This window comes from Pipistrellus kuhlii, unplaced genomic scaffold, assembly GCF_014108245.1.
Source record: "Pipistrellus kuhlii isolate mPipKuh1 unplaced genomic scaffold, mPipKuh1.p scaffold_m20_p_2, whole genome shotgun sequence".
NCBI lineage: Eukaryota > Metazoa > Chordata > Mammalia > Chiroptera > Vespertilionidae > Pipistrellus > Pipistrellus kuhlii.
Window position 1 is genome coordinate 182,332,087 of NW_023425515.1, and position 21,694 is coordinate 182,353,780.

A 21,694-nucleotide genomic window follows, 5' to 3' on the forward strand; every position below is an offset into this window, starting at 1 on the left:
CCTGCCTGAGGTCACACAATGAAGGGCCATGGCCAGGAACAGGGGGAAGGAATCAGTACCCCTGAGCAGGGCAGGTCCTGCCCAGACCCTCCTGCCCCTGCCCCCTCGTCCCCTGCGCGCCCCTTCTTCGCCCCCAATTGCTCCATTCTCCATCCTAGAGATCCTCTTTGATCTGGGGAGCAAGATCGTGATCAACAAAGATGATTTGGAAGGTACGTGGGTACGTGGGAACCTCCTGACCCTTTGCCTCAAGACCCCAGCCCCCTTCGTGGTCCTGGAAACTGGCCCACAGCCCGGCAGAGAGACGGAAGCTGTCCCTGGAGGGCGGGGGATGGGAGGGAGGGTTCTAGTCGGAGGAGCCAGGGTTCTCAGGTGAGAGTGCCCCTCCTGGATGGGGTGGACAGTCCTAGGCAGGCCATGGGGAAGCCCGCCGTCCGGCCCCAGCTCTGCCGGCCTTGCCGGGTGACCTGGAGCAAGTCCCCGCCCCTCTCTGAGCCCCCGTTTCCTCCTCTAGGAAACGAGGGGCTGAGGTTGGGGGTCTCTCAGGGCCCACTCATCTCTGCCCCGGGTGACTCTGATTCTAGGCTTCGTGACCATCCCCTCGCCTCCCACCAATGTCCACGCCTGCGAGATCCGCGAGGCCTACGCGGTACTGGGCTGGGAGGAGCCGAGGCCCCGGGGCCGAGCTCCGCTGACGTACTCCCTGGAGAAGGTAGGGGACCCCAAAGTCAGAGACATGGACTTGCTGTGGGACCAGGTTGTGGGGATTCAGGGAAGTTCGAGGGCCAGGAGGCCTTCAGAGCAGGGAAGAGCGTCCCCTGAGGTGGCCCTTCCCAGAAGCAGGGGGTTAGATGGCCTTTTGGGGTTTCCTCCAGCCCTAAAGCCCGTTTCCGATGGCAGTGCATGAGGCTAGTCATAGGAACTCACAAAACCAAGAGGCACAGACAACAATATAGCAGCAAGATCCCGCCTCCAAGGCTGGCATCGGGCCACGCATCCGGCCACTACAACTCCTAGAATCGGAGTCACCCGGGGCAGAGATGAGTGGGCCCTGAGAGACCCCCACACAACTCCTCTCGGCCATGATGGGAGGGGAGCCAGGCGGGTCCGAGCCAGCCAGGGTCATGGGCAGCGGCACTCACAGGGCACCGGGCGGGGGTGTACGAGGAGGCCATTTTCACAGGGAACAGGGTGGGAGCAGGTGTCTGGGAGGGGGCAGCCATGCGGAGTGGATGTCACAGTGGAGAAGGACAGTGTGGCAATAGGTCACTCCCATCGGACTTGGGCTGGGTGAGCCAGTTCCCTAACTCCCTCCAGCGTAGATCGGACATCCTCCCCCGTGGGGGTGAAATGAGACACAGCTCTCAGCCGAGGCCAGCAGCCAGGGGCCTGTAAACACCTCCCGAGGAGATGCTCTTGACCTTGGCGCATAGTAGGTAGACAGTACAGGATTCATGGATCAATGACTAAAAAGGGTTCCAAGTCTCTGCCTCTGGTTGCCCAAATGGACCTCTCTTCACACACTCACAGGTGACCTATTTCTCCGACATAGAAAAGCCATTTCGAGAACTGAGGGTTCGTTTTGTGAGGCTGTGGAGTCCAATGGTTAGACCCTGGAGTCAGACTGCCAGGGTTCAAATCTTATCTCTGCTACTTACTAGTTGTGTGACCTTGGGCAGGTTATTTAGTCTCTCTATGCCTCCGTTTCTTCTCCTATATAGATAATAATTGTACACACTTTATAGGGTCAATAGGAAGATCAAATTAATTAAAGCTGTAAGACTTGGAACAGAATCTGGCACACAATGTTCAGAAATGTTCACTGGTTTGGGGGCGATTTCTTGCTCAGCAGGGCTCTAGGCCGCCAGCAGCTGGGTGGGCGTTGGGGGGAGGGTGTCTGGGGGAGCACAGGGAAGGCAGGGTCGGGGGTTCCCTGGTGTTTCTCAGTGTTAAGTCTCATACCCAGACTCAGCGGAGTGGCCTCTGGTGCCTCGCTCGCCTGCCTCACCCTCAGCTCTTCGCCCTCTATCTGCCCAGAGACGCAGAACTTATGGCTGCCTTCGGGGCCCCTGGCGCTGTGGAGAGTGAGCAGGTTTGGGAGCTTAAATACCAAATACACCAGCTGTGAGATGCATGGCTTTCTGCCCTGTTACCAGAACGCCCTGAACCTGTGCTTCCCCATCGGCCGGGAAATGGACACCTACCATCCATCCATCCATCCATCCATCCATTCATTCATTTATCCCACAAACAGACGGAGCAGTTCCCGTGTGCCGGTATTGTCACTGGCCCCAGGTACAGGCAGAAACCCCTGCCTCCGGAACTGACATTCGAGTGGGGAGTGGAGACCCATGATAAACAAGATAAATGAGTAGCGTGTTTAGCACGTTAGCTAGTGGTAGCGCCGAGGGAGAAGACATAAGCAGGGAGGGGAGGGTGCTGACATTGGTGGATGGGCTGGGAGGCCTCCGCAAGGCGGTGAGTATGAATAAAGGCCTAAAGGAAATGAGAGCCAGCCAAGAGATTTCCAAGAGTGGAGAGACCAGCAAGTGCAAAGGCCCTGAGGCAGGGGCTGGGCCTGGCAGCAGGGGGGACAGAGCCATGGCGGGTAGACCAATGGAGCATGAAATGCGGCCAGCCACAGACCCTGGAGACGCCTTCGTTCTAAGGCAGATGTGGGGCTTGGAGGGTTCTGAGCAGGTCAGCCACCACCTGGCCCGGCTTGTAAGAGAAGCCCTCGGGCCACACATGGAGAGAAAAAGACTGAAGGGGATTAATGGAGGAACAGCCAGGCCAGTTGGGAGGCCACTGAAATAACTCAGATGAGAGACAACAGTGGCTTGCAGCAAGCTATGGCAGGGGACGTGCGGGTGGTAAGTCACAGTTGGATTCTGGGTACATTTTGAAGGCAGAGCCCACTGCATTGGGGGGTGGCGCATATTTGGGGTGTGTGGGAAAGAGGGCAGGAGTCCCGGACCGCGCCAAAGGTTTGGGCCTGAGCGAAACCTAACGAATGCGGGCAGCTTCTGTTTGGGAGGCTCCTGGCTCAAGCTCTGGACGTGCTGAAGGTGAGATGCGCAGTGGGCATCCAGGGAGATGGCGGGGAGGCGGGCGGATCCTGAGCTCAGGCGCTCAGGGGCGGCTGTGCCCGGGATAAAGGGTAACGAGAGCATGGGTGGGCAGTGGCAGCCACGCGCCAGCCCAGGCGGCTGTTTCACCAGCGCGATGTCTCTCGCCTTTGTCGCAGTCGGTCATAGGCAGCGGCACCTGGGAGGCCGTCCGCACAGAAGCTCCGGTGACATCCCTGCGATTCGCGCTATTGGATCTGGAGAAAGGGAAGTCGTACGTCTTCAGGGTGCGAGCCATGAACCAGTTCGGCATGAGCGACCCCTCGGAGCCCAGCGAGCCCATCGCCTTGCGGGGAAAGCCAGGTGCCCGTGTGGTGCAGGGGATGGGTGGGGGCGGGGCAGGCCGGGCTGGGCGGTGGGCTGTCAGCATCCAGGGCTGTGAGGCCCCAGGCCACAGGGACAGACCACACCCATTTCCCTGCCCCTGACTGCTTCTACCACCACGGAGTGAAAGGCAGCATGCCCCAGCCTGTGGAGGGTCAGGACATCAGAAATCACATCTCTCTGGGCAGGGGTCTCATGGAAAGAGGCTTTTCTTTCCAAACCACAGTTCACAGGGTGCAGAGCTCAGCGGGGCCAGCATGGGTGCTGAGTGTGACCAAGTGGTCCCTTCATTCTAAGGGTCTCCAACAGCACCCACTCCTGCCTCCTGAGCAGGCCTCCTGTCCCCTCCCTGGAGGGGGCGCAGCTGTCCCACCCGAGCCCTGGCTCGCCAGCCAGGAGAGCTCTCATCTTCAGCACGGCATGGGCCTGGGCCCGACATCTCAGAGCTGCAGGCCCGGTGTCCTCACTGTCATTTACAATAAGTGAACGGGTTGGTGGGCCAGTGGGGTTTTTCTTTCATTCCGGTCCAGCGAAGGTTTAGGCCTGATTTGGCGCCAGGCCGGTGAGTGGCCTGTGACTAGGTGTGGGCTGTCTCTGGACCACTAGCCAGAGGGCAAGGTACCAGCACAGTTCAAAAAAGGAAGGGAGAGGAAATGGTGGGAGAGGAGGGGAGGAAAATGAAAAGCTATTGACTTGTATTCTAGAAGTGAAATTATGTTAAAATGGGAAAATACCCCCAAAAAAGCAAAAGAGTGAGAGAGGAAGGAAGGAAAGAAGGAAGGGAAGGAGGAATAAGTTGAGGCAGTGATAAACAGAAAGAAAAGAGTACCCCTCCCCTTACCCACCCCATGATCCCACTGCCCAGGGGAACCCACTGTGAGCATCAGGATGCCTGGGTTTCTGGCCTTCTGACCACACACATATCAATGCATCTGTTTCAACGTCTGATCAAACAATGGGAGATCTTTGCATTCTGCTTTTGAAAGTAAACGTTATGTTGCAAACATTTCCTCAAGGAGGATTCATGAAATCCTCCTTGCAGTCCTGATGTTAATGTCTGAGGCCCACTCCATACCATGGAACCCTCAGCTCAAGTTCTTGCCTTTGGGTAGAATCGGGTCTCCTGTGCACGTGGGGTCCCTGAGTGACCTCCTTCCAGCCTCTCCCCTCCACCCGGCCTTCATCCACTGCCAGTCTTCAACCTGAGAGGCTGGAGTTGTTGACAGGTCCTTCCTGTGCCCAGGACCTCATGCCTATGTCTCAGTACATCCCCTGTGCCAAGTGCAGAGACTGATTCTGAGTAGGCACTTGGTGGATACTGGATTTATGTTGGATGGACGCTGAGTTCAGCCTTTTCCTGTTGACTTTGTGGCGCCACCAGAACACAAGGGAAAGTGTCTGGGGAGAATGGAAGATGAGCTCTAGAGCTAGGGGAGAGCGCAGGGCTGGAGTTAAAGCCCGGGGAGGCACCTGCAGAGGGTGAGGGTTGAAAGCATGGGAATTAATTGGTGGGCCCTTAACATGAGAGGAGAGAAGAAACATACAGCAACTCAAGGAACAGAAGTTGGAGGAGTCCCACATTTGGGACAAAAAAGATGGGGACCCCCAAAAGATATATAAGGAATTTGAGAAGTAGAAAGAGAAGGAAGCTCTTGCACCAGCCATATATTCGCTCATCCATTCACCTATTCATTCATCCATCCATTTGTCTGTTTATCCATTCATCTATCCATTCATCCATCCATCCATCTTTTCATTCATCCACCCTTCATGTGTTCATCTGTTCATTTACCCATCTATCTATTCATCCGTCTGTTCATCCATCCATCCATCTATCCATCCATCCATCCATGTGTCCATTCACCCATCCATCCATCCATTCATCTATCCATCCATCTATCCATCTTTCCATCCATCCACCCTTCCATTTGTTCATCTGTTCATCTATCCATCTATCTATCCATCCATCCATCCATCTGTCCATTTAACAAATCACGGCAGTCCCCACTTGAAGGAGCATAGTCTCAGGGAGCCAGGAAAGTCAATAGAGAAATTTCAAGGAAAGAAAATCAAGTTTTCTAGCGACTGAGGATAAACACTGAGGAAAACTGCAGATTTGGTGACTTCTAAGTGAGGAAGATAGTAAGGATTAATGACTGAGCTCTGGTGAAGAAGTGGAGATGTTTGGAGGTAAGAGGGGAGAGGACTTTGGAATACAAGAGTCTGGGCACCCCTCTGGGACAAGGAAAGAGCTGCCCAAAGCCCCGGGCACATTGGAACCCACGCCCCTCCACTCCCCATCGTGTTAGTACCGTGTAACTCAGCATCCTTACTCGGTCCATGTTTCTGTCGCTAGCGACCCTCCCTCCTCCAGCTCAAGTTCAAGCTTTCCGAGACACGCAGACCTCTGTCTCCCTGACCTGGGATCCCGTGAAAGAAGACTCAGAGCTCCTGGGTTATTACATCTACTCCCGGGAGGCAGGGTCATCTGAGTGGCGAACAGTTAACAACAAACCCATCCAGGGCGACAGGTGAGTTAGCCACACCCCTGTCTGCACCAGGGCTCCCTCCATGGCGGAGCCCTAAGAACAATGAAGCCCACCGTTTCTCAACACGGCACTGGCTGCCCGGCACTGCTCTAAGCTCTTTTCAGGTATTAGGTCATTTAGTCCTAACTGCAAACCTGTAACTTTAGGACTGTTAGTTTTATTATCCCCGGACACGTGAAGAAACTGAGGCACAGAGTGATCAAGTGACTTTCCAGAATTCCCTCATCTAGTAAATGGAGGAACTAGGACTTGACCCGGATGGCCTCTTCTTCAGCAAACACTTGCGGAAGGCTTCCTGTTTGCAGATAGAGGTGACTCATTAGGTCTCATCCTTCCAGGAGCTTAGAGATGCAGAGAGCAGAGGGGGCAGGGCAGCCAGTGGCCCCGGGACCAAGGAGGCCTGGGTTCAGTCCCCATCCCTCACTTGCCTGGTCAGGGACTCGTCCCCTCTGAGCCTCAACTCAGGCTCCAGTCCTCCTGCCTGTCCAGCTCCCTCTCCCCTCCGAGGCCCCTCCTCTCGGAGGCCCTGGTCCTGCAGGCTCCGTGAGCCTTGAGGCTTCTGGGCTCATGACTTCTCTCAGTTTGAGGTTCTGTAGGGTACGGGGCTCAGGTGGTGAACTGGGCAGGGCCTGAGCACCCCTGGCTGTGCTCCTCTCACCTGGGCCCCAAACTTCGAGATCATCTTACCCAGAAAAAGCCACAGGAGCTTGTCCCTCTGGTCTTCAGAGCCACACTACTTGAGCTGGAAGTTCATACCTTTTGACCACCTTCCTCCAACCTTTAATTAAGGACTTCACCCTCCAGGTGTGTGCACACTTTGGGGGCAAGGGCAGTAGCTTTAAGTGAGACCCTGGCACCCTGCCATGCTGGCTACCACTCATCCCACAAGGTTGTTCTGGAAAGTTCTGAGATGTCTGTGAGCTGGTGGCCACCCCTGAGGGCTGCACATTTCTCTCCCAGGTTCACCGTGCCCGGGCTAAAGACGGGGAAAGAATATGAATTTTGCGTCAGATCCGTCAGCGAGGCCGGGGTGGGTGAGAGTTCAGCGCCCACTGAACCCATCAGGGTCAAGCAGGCTCTGGGTAAGTCCTCGGGCAGCTCCGGGCCCAGCAGAGAGCAGGGCCTTCCACACCACCTCGTAGAGGGTCCATCCCAGAGGCCAGTGGGGACATGCCTCCTCCCAGACCACCCTTTCCTTTGGGAAGGGGGTACCCGTGGCCTGAGTCCGTGCAGTGATGCCTGACCAGGTGCCCTCCTAGGGGCAAAATCAAGGTCACTAGCAGGCACCTCTGGCTAAGTATGTACCCCTAGAACAGGGTGGGCGCCCATTGGGAGGCTTGCTGACTGCCCCTGGCCTCACCTGCCTGCCTCCCCGTAGCAACGCCGTCTGCCCCCTATGACTTCATCCTCCTGAGCTGCGGGAAAAATGACATGGTCATTGGGTGGAAGCCCCCCAAGCGTCGTGGAGGCTGCAAGATCCTGGGCTACTTCCTGGATCAGCACGACTCGGAGGAGCTGGACTGGCACCCAGTCAACCAGCAGCTTGTCCCGACCCAGGTCTGCAAGGTGAGGCTGGAGCTCGGCTGCCACCTGGTGCCCGGCTTGTGCGGTGAGTCTCCGTTGGAGGTCCTGAGGCCGAGCTGGGCCTCCGGTCCCCTGGCCTCCTCGGTCTTTCCTGTGCAGACCCATGTGGCCAATCTCATTAAAGCCCCACGGACTCCCTGCTCTGCACCTCGCCCCACGCTCCTGCGGCTCCTCGGCTCCTCCCTCTTCCCCCCAGCCTCAGCTCTCAGTCCGTTTCTGCTCTTCAAGGTCAGCAACCTTCGAGAAGGCCATTTCTATGAGTTCCGTGCCCGGGCCGCCAACCTGGCAGGCGTCGGCAAGCTGTCAGCGCCCAGCGGCCGGTTTGAGTGCAAAGAGTGGACGATGCCCCAGCCAGGTGAGAGGGCGCCCCTCCTCCCCAAAGCCAGCCAAAGCGATGCCCGTTGCTGAACTCTCTGGGCATCCAAGTTCCAGACACCAGACCCCGGGCCCTTCCACCAACACACCCTGTGACCTCTGACACAGTCTTAACCCTGCCTTGCAGGGCCCCTGCCTTGACCGTCAGCTGGCCCTGTACCCCAGCATAAACTACCCTCTCGCTCAGCACATCCTCTGGCCTCTGATTCTCGCCACAGACTCGTCTCAAAGGCCTCTGCTAGGGTGACTGACTCACCCCAGTTTGCCCAGTTTGGCTTTACCGCTGAAGTCCTGGACAAACCAAGAGGGCCGGTCACCTGCACACCACTCCCCCCGCCCTGCTGGTTTCCTCACACAGGAACCTCTCATCTCCCCCCAGGAAGGGAGGATCACGACCCTCCATCATTCTGTGCAGCTCAGTTCTGTTTTCCACACAAAACCTTTACCTGAAGGGCAGGTAATTACTATGTGTGAAGCTTTAGTCAGCAATGATGATTAACAGCTAGCTACACTTCCCATAAATTATGTCATTAATGCTCACAACAGCACTATATTATAAGGACTATTATTATCCCCATTTTATAGATGAGAAAACAGGAACATCGAGGCTAAGTAAAATGCCTAGAGTCTCCACAGCCTGAAAGGGTGGAGCTGGGCCGTGAGCCCTGGTGATCTGATCCCAGAAGTCACACCCGTGCCCCCTCCACTAAACACTGAAACTGCAAGGACATTAGGAGAACTCATGCTGTCTGGCCTGGGGATGGGAGGCTCTAGCCCTTCGTCCGGCCCAGAACTAGCTTTGTCATGAAGCCAAGGCCAGCCAGGTCCCCACTGTGCCCAGGACAGGGCCTCCAGGCTTGGTCGTGACTGACAGATTGGCAAGCTTGCTCCATACCTGGCTGTCTGGCTGACGATTTGGCTGGCTGGCTGGTTGCCTGGCTGCCCAACTCCTTCTCTACCCCATCTCCCACAGGTCCCCCACACGACGTGCGAGCATTCGAGGTGCGGGCCACCTCCCTGATGCTGCAGTGGGAGCCCCCGCTCTACACGGGGGCCGGGCCGGTCACAGGCTACCTCATCAGCTTCCAGGAGGAAGGCTCTGAGCAGTGGAAGCCACTCACCCCAGACCCCATCTCTGGCACCCACCTGAGGGTGAGTCTCTGCCCCCCTCCTTCCCCACCCTCCCCATCCTCTGGGCCACCTGAGCCTTCCCTGCCACTGGATAAGGCAGGACTATAAAGCCTCAGAGCCGGAAGGACCCTCGGGGAGTACTGACCTCACTTAATGGCAGCAGAGGACCAGAGAGGGGGAGTGGCTCACCCAGGGTCACACAGGAGCTGGCACTGGTTGGCTGGCTGGCAGATTTAACCTGCTCCACTCTGAGCAGATTCCTCCCTACCAATGCACTTATAATCAGTGTGGTATGTCAGCATTTGGATATGCTCATCCCCAGAACCGGGAATTCTGTTTCAAGGATTGAAGTGTCGAGAAATAATTAGGCAAGTGTGCAAAGATCTAAGGATGATGATGCTCATTGTTGCACAGTTTATAAAGGCAAAGGTTGGAAACAACTTAACTGTCCATCAAGGGGTTCGCTTAAATAAATCAGAGTGTATCTTTAAGTGGATCCTGTGCAGGGAGCATGAAGACTAGGTGGTTCAAGGAGTGGCAATAGGATAAAGAATGAGGTAGACATACATGTACATATTGACATGAAAATACAGACATCATATGTGGCTAAGAAAAAAAAGCAGAATACAGAGTAGGACATACATTAAGTACCATATGTATATCATAGTACACATATTACATATTAACTAACATATACGGAGATACCGAAATGGATGATCTCTCTGCGCCCACCGGCCAACCCCCCACATAGGTTGGCCCAGGACAGGGTGGGCCGGCCTCAGTGATCGGCACCATTTCTACATGTGGCATTACTCACCCAGTCACTCACTGAATACTTCTTGACACCTGTTTAATGCCAGGTCTGGAAGCAGGTCCTACATGGTGATAGGCAATACAATACAACGGAGGGGTGTCTGGGGGATTCTGGGCGTTGCCCAAGCTAGGAGGTCAAGGATGAGCTGGGAAAGGGGGTGGGAGGAGCTCCAGGCAGAGGGCTCGGCAGAGGCAACATCAAGGAGGCATGAAAGGATGTTACAAACATGGGGACCCTGAGGGGTCATGGAATGAAGGGGGCACAGAGAGGAGGAAGGGGACCGGGCCAAGGTCACATTAGGAGTCCAGGTACTAAACCTCAAAATCTGGACTTGACCCTGAAGGCCACTGGCAGATCTAAGCATAATCCGACTGGCATCCTGGAGGGGCTGGCAGAGGAAAGACAGGCCAGGGCGGTGGGGTTGGGCCGAGATGCCACTGGGGACGCTGCTGGACGGATCCAGGCGAGGAGACACGCAGCTGCAGGGAGACACGCTGGGGAATGCAATGGGACTTGGTCTTAGAAAAAGATGCTGAGGCTTCTCCCTGGGGCAGTAATGGAGGAGAGACGGGGAGCAGGAAGGGAGAGGGTTCCTCTTGGGAGATGGGTGGTGAGTTAAGCTGAGAGCCAATGGGGTTCCAGGTGCGACAGGCGTGGAGATCGTCCCAATGAGGAACCCACTAAACGCTGGGAGTCAGGAGAGCGCCCCTAGCCATCCCCACCCCCAGCGCAGCCTGTGCCTTCCCGGGTTCCCACAGATCCGGGTCCCACAGATCAGGGTCCCACAGATCTGGGTTCCACAGATGGGCGTTCCCGGCACCCTGGTGGCCAGGGTTTGGGGAAGGATGGTCTTTGCTGTCCTCGGTGCTCACTCTCACCTCCCTCCCGCCCTCCCCCACTCCCACCCCCAGATTTCTGACTTGCAGCCGGGGAAGAGGTACATGTTCCAGGTGCAGGCTGTGAACTCAGCTGGTCCGGGGCAGCCGTCCATGCCCACCGACCCCGTGCTCCTGGAGGACAGGCCAGGTGGGGGCAGGCGGAGGGCGCCAGCACCACGCTGGGCTGGGCTGGGCCATTGAGGAGGGGCTCAGAGGGGGTCTGGAGGAGCATGTGGAATTGCAGGACAGGATCTCTGTCCATCATTCCCACACACACCCCATCCCTCCTCCAGGCACTCCACACTTCTTCCAGCCTTCCTTCCTTCCTGCTGTTTCTCCCTCCATTCCCCATTCCGTTTACTTCTATGGAATCCCCAGTTAGGAACACAGCTTCTATTGGAAGGGCTCTCTCGTTCGTTCTTTCTTTCTTTCTTTCTTTCTTTCTTCTTTCTTTCAATATATTTTATTGATTCTTCATAGAGAGGAAGAAAGAGGGATAGAGAGTTAGAAACATCGGTGAGAGAGCAACATCCATCAGCTGCCTCCTGCACACCCCCCACTGGGGATGTGCCCACAACCAAGGTACATACCCTTGACCGGAATCAAACCCGGGACCCTTGAGTCCACAGGCCAGCGCTCTATCCACTGAGCCAAACCGGCTAGGGCTCTCGCGTTCTTTCACATGCCACGTTCATACACTCACACAGCACCTCATGGAGATTTGAAATGACGCTCCACTCCAGTCCCAAGTATTGTTTCAGATGCCACATCGGGCTTTGCCCGTCCTGCAGGCACAGCTGCTGAGGTCCCCTCCCACGCTGTGCTAGGTTCTTCCCCTGCCCTGGCCCTCCCACCCAGCCCCCAAAGGGACCGGTGTAGAACGGAAGCCATTGTAGCTCCGAGAGGTGACATGAGGGGGTCACACAGCTAGAGCATGACTGAGTCACTCTGCTCTCCTGACTGTAAGGCATATCTCTTTCCATCCTTTAATTATTCATTCATGGGGGGGGGGGGGCTCCCTTTAACGGGGTGGCCGGGAGGGCCTCTCTGAGGAGGTGACACTTGCAAAGCCTCAGAGGCCACTGCAGGAGTCTGGGGTTGTTGTTTTATGCAGTAGGCAGATGTTGGGAGGGCTCAGCAGGGGCGGGGCAGGAACTGGTTTACTGTCTGTAAACATGGCTCCCTCTGTCGGACCCTCAGATGCCCCGGAGATCAAGGTCGGTGTGGACGAAGAAGGCTCCATCTACTTGGCTTTCGAAGCCCCTGGCGCCCCTGACTCCTCGGAGTTTCAGTGGTCCAAGGACTACCAGGGCCCGCCGGACCCCCAGAGGGTCAAGATCGAGGAGGGAGCTAACAAGTGAGTGAGGGGAGGGCGGGCACTACTGGTCTGTGGGCCTCCCCATGGTGTCCGATGAGCCAGCGGAAGCTCGTGGCTGAGCCCGCCCAGCAGGGCCCACGGAGACTGAGTGAAGGGGCCTGAGGAGGGATGCTGGTCTCCCACTGAGGATGCTGGCTGCCTCCTTAGGGGGAAATGAGGAGCAGGGCACTTAAGGGTTCATTTGGAGTGGGTTTGTGTTTTGTTTTGTTTTGTTTTGTTTTGTTTTGTTTTGTTTTGTTTTTGAGCAACTGCATAGGACTCCCTTCCTAGCTTGGCAATCAGTGACCTGTTCTTGGAGCATCTGTGGGCTCAGTCTCATCTCACTGGTAAAAAAGAGGGGTGGGCCCTAGCCGATTTGGCTCAGTGGATAGAGCAGTGGTTCTCCGCCTTTCTAATGCTGCAACCCTTTCATACAGTTCCTCATGTGGCAGTGACCCCTGACCATAAAATTATTTTCGTTGCTACTTCATAACTGTAATTTTCCTGCTGTTAATGAATTGTAATGTAAATATGTGTATTTTCCGATGGTCTTAGGCTCTACAGCAGCAAATAGAAGGGTCATCCATGTTGGATGATTTACACAAAATTGAGCCCTCGCTGGTTTGGCTCAGTGGAGAGAGAGTCAGCCTGCAGACTGAAGGTTCACAAGTTTAATTCTGGTTCTCAACTTGTGGGTCTCTAGTAGAGCCGAAGACCATCGGAAAACACAGATATTTACATTAGGATTCATTAACAGTAGCAAAATTACAGTTATGAAGTAGCAACGAAAAGAATTTTATGATCGGGGGTCACCCATGAGGAATTGTATTAAAGGGTGGCGGCATTAGGAAGGTTGAGAACCACTGTGATAGAGCATCATCAGCCTCCGGACTGAAGAATCCTAGGTTCAATTCCTGTCAAGGGCACATGCCTGAGTTGTGGGCTCCATCCCCAGGAGGGGGGGTGCAGGAGGCAGCCCATCAATGATTCTCTCTCATCATTGATGTTTCTATCTCTCTCCCTCTCCCTTCCTCTCTGAAATAAAAATAAATAAATAAAAGGGGGGGGGCTGGGAACAGATGATCAAAAGGGTCCCTGTCAAATGGCCCCACCCCAGCAGCACATGGCCCCGGCCCTGTTCAGCCGGAGGTAATGCTGATGGCTTACGCCTTATAGGGGCAGTTGGGCCATGCAACTGGTAAGACCCTGTGCCAGCCAGCCTGCTAATGGGAGCCATGGAAGGTGCCAGGCCTGAGCTGCCCTAGGCAGAGGACCTCGAGGAGGTGTGAGGAGTTTGGGCTGCAAGACTCCAACGCTGATGGAGGCTCGTCAGCCCCCAGGCCTCTAGAGCACAAGGCCCCGCTCAGAGCACCTGCTCTCCTCTCTCTGCCAGGTCCAAGGTCATCCTAAGAGACCCTGGCCTCGAGGACCTGGGCACCTACTCGGTGGTGGTCACCGATGCTGATGAAGACATCTCAGCGAGCCACACGCTGACGGAGGCAGGTAAGTCCCTGCTCCCCTGCCGCCTGCCGAGAGAGTCAGGCCTAGATCGAGCCCCCCGGGGGCAGGCAAAAAGCAACAAAAATTCGTAAAGCAGCGATTTCCAGAGCAGTGGGTCCTCACCCACCCAGTCAGCCAGCCAGTCAATTAATAAACATCCCATATGCCAGGTACTGTCCTAGGATTACATCCGTGAACTCAACGGGCAAAAATCCCTGCCTGGTGGAGTTCGCATTCTTCTTGTCTCTCCTTCCTTTTTCTAATTTGGATAAAAGCAAAGGCACCAGGATATTTCCCTTCCTTCTATAGCCTAAAAAAAACCAAAAATGTTTCTTCAGAGAAATGAGAATAGCAATAGGGAGCAGTGGGGACTATGACAAATCAGAGAATAGGAGGGTCATCCATGTTGGATGGTTTCAACAGAATTGAGCCCTCGCGGGAGAGAGTGCTGGCCTGCAGACTGAAGGTTCCCCGGTTCGATTCTGGTCAAGGGCACATGCCCAAGTTGCGGGCTCTATCCCCAGTAAGGGGTGTGCAAGAGGCAGCTGATCAATGATTCTCTCTCATCATTGGTGTTTCTATCTCTCTACCTCTTCCTTACTCTCTGAAATCAATAAAAGTATAAATGAATGAATGAATGAATAAAAACAGAACTGAAACCAGTGCTGATGACAGATAAGACTCCCTCTCTTCTGTCTCCACAGCAACTGGGGGACAGCTCTGTTGATGGCACAGGAGGTCCTTTAATTTTGTTAAGAAGCAGGAGCCAGACAGACCCAATTACAACCCCACAGTTTTCTGGCTGTTTGACCCTGAGCAAGTCACGTCACCTCTCTGGGCCTCAACTGAAACAGTGTTACGCAGAAACATTTAGATGATTCCATGCAAACTGAAGCCATCAGCAAAAGGGATGGCTTCTCTCTCTGTTTTGTTCTGACTGTATTCTTGCCGTGAGTCCAGACTCACCATGCTGACGGCTCTGGGGCTTACCAGGGGAAAAGAGAATGGGCCCGGCCCCTGCCAGGTCATCATGCAACACGTGCTTATTACTGTGTGCCAGACACTCGTAGACTCAGAGCTCAGCTTTGCAGGAGAGAACACCTAACACAGAGAGGCAGTTGGCAAATGAGCGCTCGGCAGAGCTGCCCGGGACACTTCTAGACTGCAGTGCTGTACTGGAGCCAGACAGACCTCAGAGACCAGGGCGGCATATCCCAGGGCATTAAGAACAGGGCTCAGAACCCAGTGGGCCCGGAGGGCTCAGAGGTGGACAATAATGCTCACCCCACAGCAGTGTGCGAGGACCAGTGAGATAATGCAGCACCCGGCACTTAGTAGGCACTTCTCAAGGGAGGTGGCACTTGATCTCAAGGTGACCTGCCGCAGCCCTCGGCATCCCCCTCCGTGCCCCGGGGCTAAGGCCCACAGGGCTCATCTTCAATGTCTGGGTTGCAAGTGACCGTGCCCCCCAGCGTGGGCCCTAGGATGGCTGCCGTGGACCCACTGGCCCCAGTGTTTCATTCTCTGTGGTTTCTTCCTTGCTCTTCCCTTTCCAGAGCTGGACAAGCTGAAGAAGTTGAGCCATGAGATCAGAAACCCAGGTGAGCAATCCTCAGCCACCTCCTGGGGTGCTCGGAGCAGAGGTGAATCAGCAAAAGCAAAAAACTAGCTGGAGGTCGGGGGGGGGGGGGGGGGGATTTGGAAGGGAAGCAGAGGATGGGGCTTCATGGGGCTGGAGGGCAGAGACCTGGCTGCCAGCGGCCTGTGAAATGGAAAAGGGAAGGCGGGTGGAAGGGAATGCAAGGAGGGCAGAGGGGATGCTTCTTCCTAGGGGATTTTGGATCATGGAAACCTCCGCTTCCCTCCGCTGGCCAGTAGCCGGCAGGGTCATACACTTTTGTGCACGTTGGAATCGCCCCAGGAGCTTTTCACAATCCCAATGCCCAGTCCACGCCCCAGACCAGTCAGACCCCGGACACTGGTGTTTCTGAAAGCCCTTGGGGTCCGCCAGGGTGAGAGAGGAAGAAACACTTCCTTAAACATGAGCTCACTCTAGAGCGGGCATGGGTCAAACCTCCTCAGACACCCCATCCCAGTGTGTGCCCTTCAGACATGCTCAGGGTGGGGCTCCTGCGAAGTGGGAAGAGGAGGAGGGGGCCCAGGCCCACCCCACTCCTCCCTGCCTCCTGCCTACCTCGCAGTGATCAAGCTGATCTCGGGCTGGAACATTGACATCCTCGAGCGAGGGGAGGTGCGGCTGTGGCTGGAAGTGGAAAAGTTATCCCCGGCCGCTGAGCTGCATCTCATCTTCAACGAGAAGGAGATCTTCAGCTCGCCGGTAACTGGAACCCAGATTCCTTCCTAAGGGAGGTCCCCAGCCCAGCTCCTGGCTTCCGGGGCAGTGGTTCCCCACAAGTCAGCAGCGCCCCCTAGCGGATTTATCAGAAACGGTCACAGTGATGGCGTGGGTATGGGGACACCTGGTTTTCAGTGCCTGGGGGTGGGGGGGGCGGGAAGGGGAGGCAGAGGCAATGCGAACCCCAAAAAGAATTTCCCACACCCCCTGCAACATTTGAATGTCCCACCAGACATTCTTCAGGTGAAAAACCCATATTCATACTGATAAGTATCCAGGCCTAGACGCTAACTCTGAGATATACAGAGAATTTTCACACATACATGGAATAGAGTTTTTATTCAAGTAGACATTTCACATACGCTCTTTCATCCATTTTCCTGTTCTTGGACAGAATGATTTTTTATCTTTTTTCTTTTCTTAAATTCAAACGAGTTCATTATAAATCAGTGCAGCAGGAGAGTGTACCTTATATTATTTTTATTTGCTGATATTACTTTTACTCCTTCTTCCTATTACACTTGTAGTATTCCATTGCTTTTTTTTAACTGTTTGGATTTTTTTATTACAGTATTATATGTGTACATATCTTTCCATTGCCCCCCTCCACTCCTATACATGCCCTCCCCCTCCCCAAGTTTTTCGTGCATTGGTTTTGCTTATATGCATGCATACAAGTCCTCCATTGCTTTTTATAGTTGACACACGAGTTGCTCATATTCAACTGGTTTTACTTACAAGCACTATTTCAATCTCATAACGGATTTAATTATAAGATCCTACTATATGTGAGTTTCACCACCATCAGAAAGTATGTGTTGTGGAGAGATGGGATGAGCTCAGGGTTCGAGGCCACAGGATTCTCATCGGTTGTGTGCTATTGGGCAAGCCCTTCCCCTCTGTAGGCCTCTGTTTCTGCATCTGTACAATGGGGCTGGTTGTCCCAGAATCAGGAGGAGGAAAGGAGGAAACAGATTTGAATGTTCTGCTTAATGATTAAGTATGAACTTGGCACATGGCAGAGGTAGACTATCACTGGCCCTGATAGAAACATAAAAATAAAACTACAATAGATGACTTCCTCAAGCCACACATACCAATAAGACCAGAGGAAATAAGATTTTAAGTGTGGAAGAGAGCCCAACCTGTGTGGCTAAGCGGTTGAGCATTGACCTATGAACCAGGAGATCACAGTTCGATTCCCAGTCAGGGCACATGCCTGAGTTGCGGGCTCAGTCCCCAGCGGGGGGCATGCAGGAGGCAGCCAATTGATGTTTCTCTCTCTCTCTCTTCCTCTCTGAAATCAATAAAAATACATTTTAAAAAATAAAACAAATATGGAAAAGAAAACTTTTAAAACTGGTTGAATATGACAAAATACAAATGGGTGTTAATTCTGGATAGCAAGTGCACAGGCTACTTAGATATTATCCTTTACACTTTTGTGGAGAATTGTAAAAGAAGTATTTTAATAGAAAGGGCGGGGGCCACAATAGGGGTTGTGGCGTATTATTAATTGCAATTAATTCAAGCACCAAGACTCACCCCTGTGCCTGCCAGCCCCCAGGCATGTTCTCGGGGGCCAGTTTGGGGGAGAACCCCACACTGCAAGCAGTAGAGGGTTACTCACGGCTCCCTCCCCATCTCTGAAAGCTTCTATCTGCCCATACCACTCTGCAGGCCCACCTGCACATGTGTGCCCATAACGCAATTGCCCTGAGGCTGGGAAAGGGCAACTTTGACTCTCAGGTTTGTTCTCCCCAGGACCGCAAAATCAATTTTGAGCGAGAGAAGGGCCTGGTGGAAGTGATCATCGAGAACCTGCGTGAGGAGGACAAAGGGTCGTACACAGCTCAGCTCCAAGACGGGAAAGCCAAAAACCAGATCACCCTGGCCCTGGTGGACGACGGTCAGCCGCGCCCTGCCCACCCCGCCCGTGCCCCCGGCCTCCGCTCGCGGCTCTGGGGCCTTCTGTCCACCCCGATGCCCCTCTGTGGACCCGTGTTCCTCGTGGCTCATGCCAGCCCCTCCCTGTGTGTTCACAGATTTCGACAAACTTCTGAGGAAAGCGGATGCCAAGAGGAGAGACTGGAAGAGAAAACAGGGTAAGAGTGACTGGGGTGGAGTTCAAAGGCCTCGGCCACCAGGCCAGAGGTCAGGGCTGGGAAACGCTGGACTATTAGGTTAATGGATCCCTCGGCCCTGCTGGGCCCCCCAGGGAGGCCACTGCGATTCATTCCGGCTCTGTCCCTGTGCCAGAACGAAACAGCGCTCGCCCCACGAGGAGAGTGGTGCCTCCTTAGATTTTGCACCCTAGGCCTCTGCCACTCTGGTGGGGGCAGAACCTGAGGGGACCCGTGGTCCCTAGCTGCCCCAGTCCCAGCTGGCTTCCCTTGTCTCGCCACCAGGTGACGCCCTGGCTGAGCCTGGAGCGCTGACCGGTGGGCGTGTTTGTTTTGCGCTTGCAGGTCCCTATTTCGAGGAGTTCTTGCAGTGGAAGGTCACAGAGGACTGCCAAGTGCTGCTGACGTGCAAGGCAAGTCCCTGCCCCTGCCTCCAGCCCTGCCCCGAGGCCCACTGTCTCTGTGGCTTGTCCCCAGGCCTGCTGGCTGTATTTGCTCTGCTCCCACAAAATCAATACCCTGTGCTTGGTTGCTCCCACACCTGCAAAGAAGCCTAGGATATTGCATTTAACCAGAAAGCAAAGCCCAGGGAGCAGGATTAGCGGGAGCTGGGTCGGCCTGGAATTGGGTCTCTGAGCTGCACAGGGCAGGGGTTCTTTGGGGCCCGGGGTCTGAGAGCAAGTGAGGGGTCCGTGTGTTGAGCAGGTTCCCTGGTATCTATGGGCTGCCTTGCCAGACACTCTGCTCAGTGCTTCAGAGCGTTGTTTTATTTCATCCGCCTCACGAGCATCTGGGCGTTAGGCATTATTACCCCCACTTCACGGATGGGAAAACAAACAGGGGGGTCGCTCAGAATCAACAGGTGGAGCCGGGAGTCTGTCTGACACTCAGTGGTGCTCCTTCTCGGCACCCTGCAGCCTCTTTAGTGAACTGGGGGAGGGCCAAGAGGTGGAAGGGAAACTGGGGGAGGGCCGGGTGGGGAGAGGTACTCTCCCCGAGCATATCCGTCCAGCAAACTCAAAGCACCTGACACTCTGCAAAGCACTGGGCACACAAGGAGGAGGAAGTGGCCTCCGTAGGAGCCCAGGGTCTGAATCAGGATCCTTGGGAAACATTGTGCCTCCTGCTGTGACCGGGACTCGTGGGCACTCTGGGGAGCTTCCAGGAAGGCTTCCCGAGGGAGGTGACAGTGGACAAGTGTAAGATGCAGAGGTGTTTACGAGGAAGCTAGAGTAGCAAAGGGACCAAGAGGCAGAGGGAGCAGCATTAGCAAAAGTCCTGAGTCCAGAAGCCAGCAGAGGCCTGGGTGTGAGGAAGAAGGTGGCTGGGACTCACGGTGAGGGTGTGTGTGTGCAGGGGAAAGTGTCACATTTGTTAAAAAATAAAATAAATAAGTTCTGATGAGCTGAGTTTTCACTGAAAAAGAGGAAGCCCGCTGGAGCCACATTCTCCACTTTCCCCAGGTGACCAACACCAAGAGCGAGACTCGCTTCCAGTGGTTCTTCCAGAATAAAGAGGCGCCGGACGGCCAGTACGACCCGCAGACCGGAGCGGGGCTCCTCCGCATCGAGGAGGTGGGTGCGGCTCCGGCTCCGGGCTCGCCCGCTCCGGGCAGCGCCGGGAGCACCGAGCGCCGGGAGCACCAGGCGCCGGGAGCACGGGCGCCGGGCTCACACCCTCTGGGCAGCGCCGGGAGCACCGAGCGCCGGGAGCACCAGGCGCCGGGAGCACGGGCGCCGGGCTCACACCCTCCGGGCAGCGCCGGGAGCACGGGCGCCGGGAGCATGGGCGCCGGGCTCTCACACCCTCCGGGCAGCGCCGGGAGCACGGGCGCCGGGCTCGCACCCTCCGGGCAGCGCCGGGAGCACGGGCGCCGGGCTCGCACCCTCCGGGCAGCGCCGGGAGCATGGGCGCCGGGCTCGCACCCTCCGGGCAGCGCCGGGAGCACCGGGCGCCGGGCTCGCACCCTCTGGGCAGCGCCGGGAGCACGGGCGCCGGGTCAGGAGCAGGGCCAGGGCCGGGTGAGGCCGGTGAGCCTGTCAGCACGGGTGCAAAATGTAAGAGGGCACTAAAGCTCAGGAATCAAGACAAATAATATTTCAGCCCTCGCTGGGTTGACTCAGTGGGTAGAGCATCGGCCTGCGGACTAAAGGGTCTCAGGTTTGATTCCAGCACGTGCCTGGGTTGCAGGCTAAATCCCGCCCCAGTAATCCTGGGTTTGGGGCCTGATCCCTAGTGTGGAGCTTGCAGGAGGCAGCCGATCAATGATTCCCTCTCATTATTGCTGTTTCTCTCTCTCCCTCTCCTTTCCTCTCTGAAATCAATAATATATATATATATATATATATATATATATATATATATATATATATATATTAAAGTAACACCCAAGTTAATGGTTTAATGTGTTGATACAGGCTTCATTTTGGGGTTAACAAGCATGTGCCAGAGAGGACCCCCCTATTCCTGAGGGAAAGGACACACTTCCTTCCTCAGAACCACAGGGGTCCCTCCTCCCAGGGCCCCAGGAAGCAGGGCAGCCCGGCGGGGGGGGGGGGGGGGGGGGGGGGGGGGGGGGCAGTGAGTGGTGCTCAGACAGGCTCCATGCAGAGGGGTCCCTCACTCTGCTCGGAGCAGCTGCTCTCGACTCTCACCCACCGCACCCTCAGGCCCAGGCCAGCCCTGGTTGGAATCAGGGGGCTCTGGAGCTGGAGGAGCCTGAGAGCACACCCATTCCAGAAAGGGTAAACTGAGGCCCAGGGAGGAGATGGGTCTTTCCTGAGGTCACACAGAGAGCGAGGCCCGGCCTGGAGCCCGGGCTGACCCTGCCCCTCCTCACTTCCTTCCAGCTGTCCAAGGCGGACATGGGCGTCTACAGAGCGTCGGTTTCTGACGACCGTGGGCAGGACGACACCATACTGGACCTCATGGGGGAAGGTAGGGGCTGGCGATGTTGGGGATGGGCCAGGAGGCGTTCACGCTGAACCAGAGACAGTGACCTGCCTGTGGAGTGAGACGTGCAGGAGCCGCATAGCACTTGCAGCAGCTGAGGCCCAGAGAGGTTAAGCGACGGGCCCAAGGCTGCACAGCTAGTCAGTGGCAGGGGCCTGGTCTGTGTGACACTGAGGCCCCAGGTCTCTGAGACATACCACCGGGAGCCCAGGCTTCGAGGCTCCCAGCCCAAGTTCACTGCTCTGCCCCATGGGGCCCCTGGCTCCTCGTCCGGCTGGATGGCACAGCCGGCAAGAGCACTGTCAGGTCGGCCCATCGTCCTCCAGCCGTGGGGGCCCTGCCTTATCCGTCACTGAGTGCCCCAGGCTCTCATCCCCGACCTGGCAGGCGTCCTGCAGAGCTCCCTGTGTGCCGCTCTGAGCTCCTCCAGCCCTTCTGAGGATGCCCCCTGCCTGGTGCATCCATGGGGGGCGGTGAGGGGAGGTCCGATGTCAGCTGACCGCTCTCTCTGTCTCCCCCAGCCCTGGACGCTGTCTTCACGGAGCTGGGCAGGATTGGTGGTAAGTAACCCCCTCTCTCTGCCCAACCCTCCCTGATGCCAGATCACCTCCAGGGACCGCCAA

The 21,694-nt window shown here is 55.7% G+C and overlaps 1 protein-coding gene across 1 annotated transcript in view; it reads left to right on the top strand.

Annotated features, from left to right (window-relative positions):
- MYOM3 (myomesin 3) overlaps positions 1–21,694 on the top strand; it is a 51,469-nt gene that overhangs the window by 22,768 nt on the left and 7,007 nt on the right. The window contains exons 13-31 of the mRNA XM_036448264.2: positions 159–212; positions 585–712; positions 3,248–3,431; positions 5,809–5,983; positions 6,962–7,083; positions 7,380–7,567; positions 7,814–7,940; positions 8,934–9,112; positions 10,817–10,931; positions 11,984–12,140; positions 13,534–13,643; positions 15,197–15,241; positions 15,842–15,978; positions 17,761–17,905; positions 18,042–18,101; positions 18,465–18,532; positions 19,583–19,693; positions 20,969–21,056; positions 21,593–21,631. Of these exons, the coding sequence (XP_036304157.1) occupies positions 159–212; positions 585–712; positions 3,248–3,431; positions 5,809–5,983; positions 6,962–7,083; positions 7,380–7,567; positions 7,814–7,940; positions 8,934–9,112; positions 10,817–10,931; positions 11,984–12,140; positions 13,534–13,643; positions 15,197–15,241; positions 15,842–15,978; positions 17,761–17,905; positions 18,042–18,101; positions 18,465–18,532; positions 19,583–19,693; positions 20,969–21,056; positions 21,593–21,631 (2,232 nt within the window). The remainder of the gene's footprint in view (positions 1–158; positions 213–584; positions 713–3,247; positions 3,432–5,808; positions 5,984–6,961; positions 7,084–7,379; positions 7,568–7,813; positions 7,941–8,933; positions 9,113–10,816; positions 10,932–11,983; positions 12,141–13,533; positions 13,644–15,196; positions 15,242–15,841; positions 15,979–17,760; positions 17,906–18,041; positions 18,102–18,464; positions 18,533–19,582; positions 19,694–20,968; positions 21,057–21,592; positions 21,632–21,694) is intronic.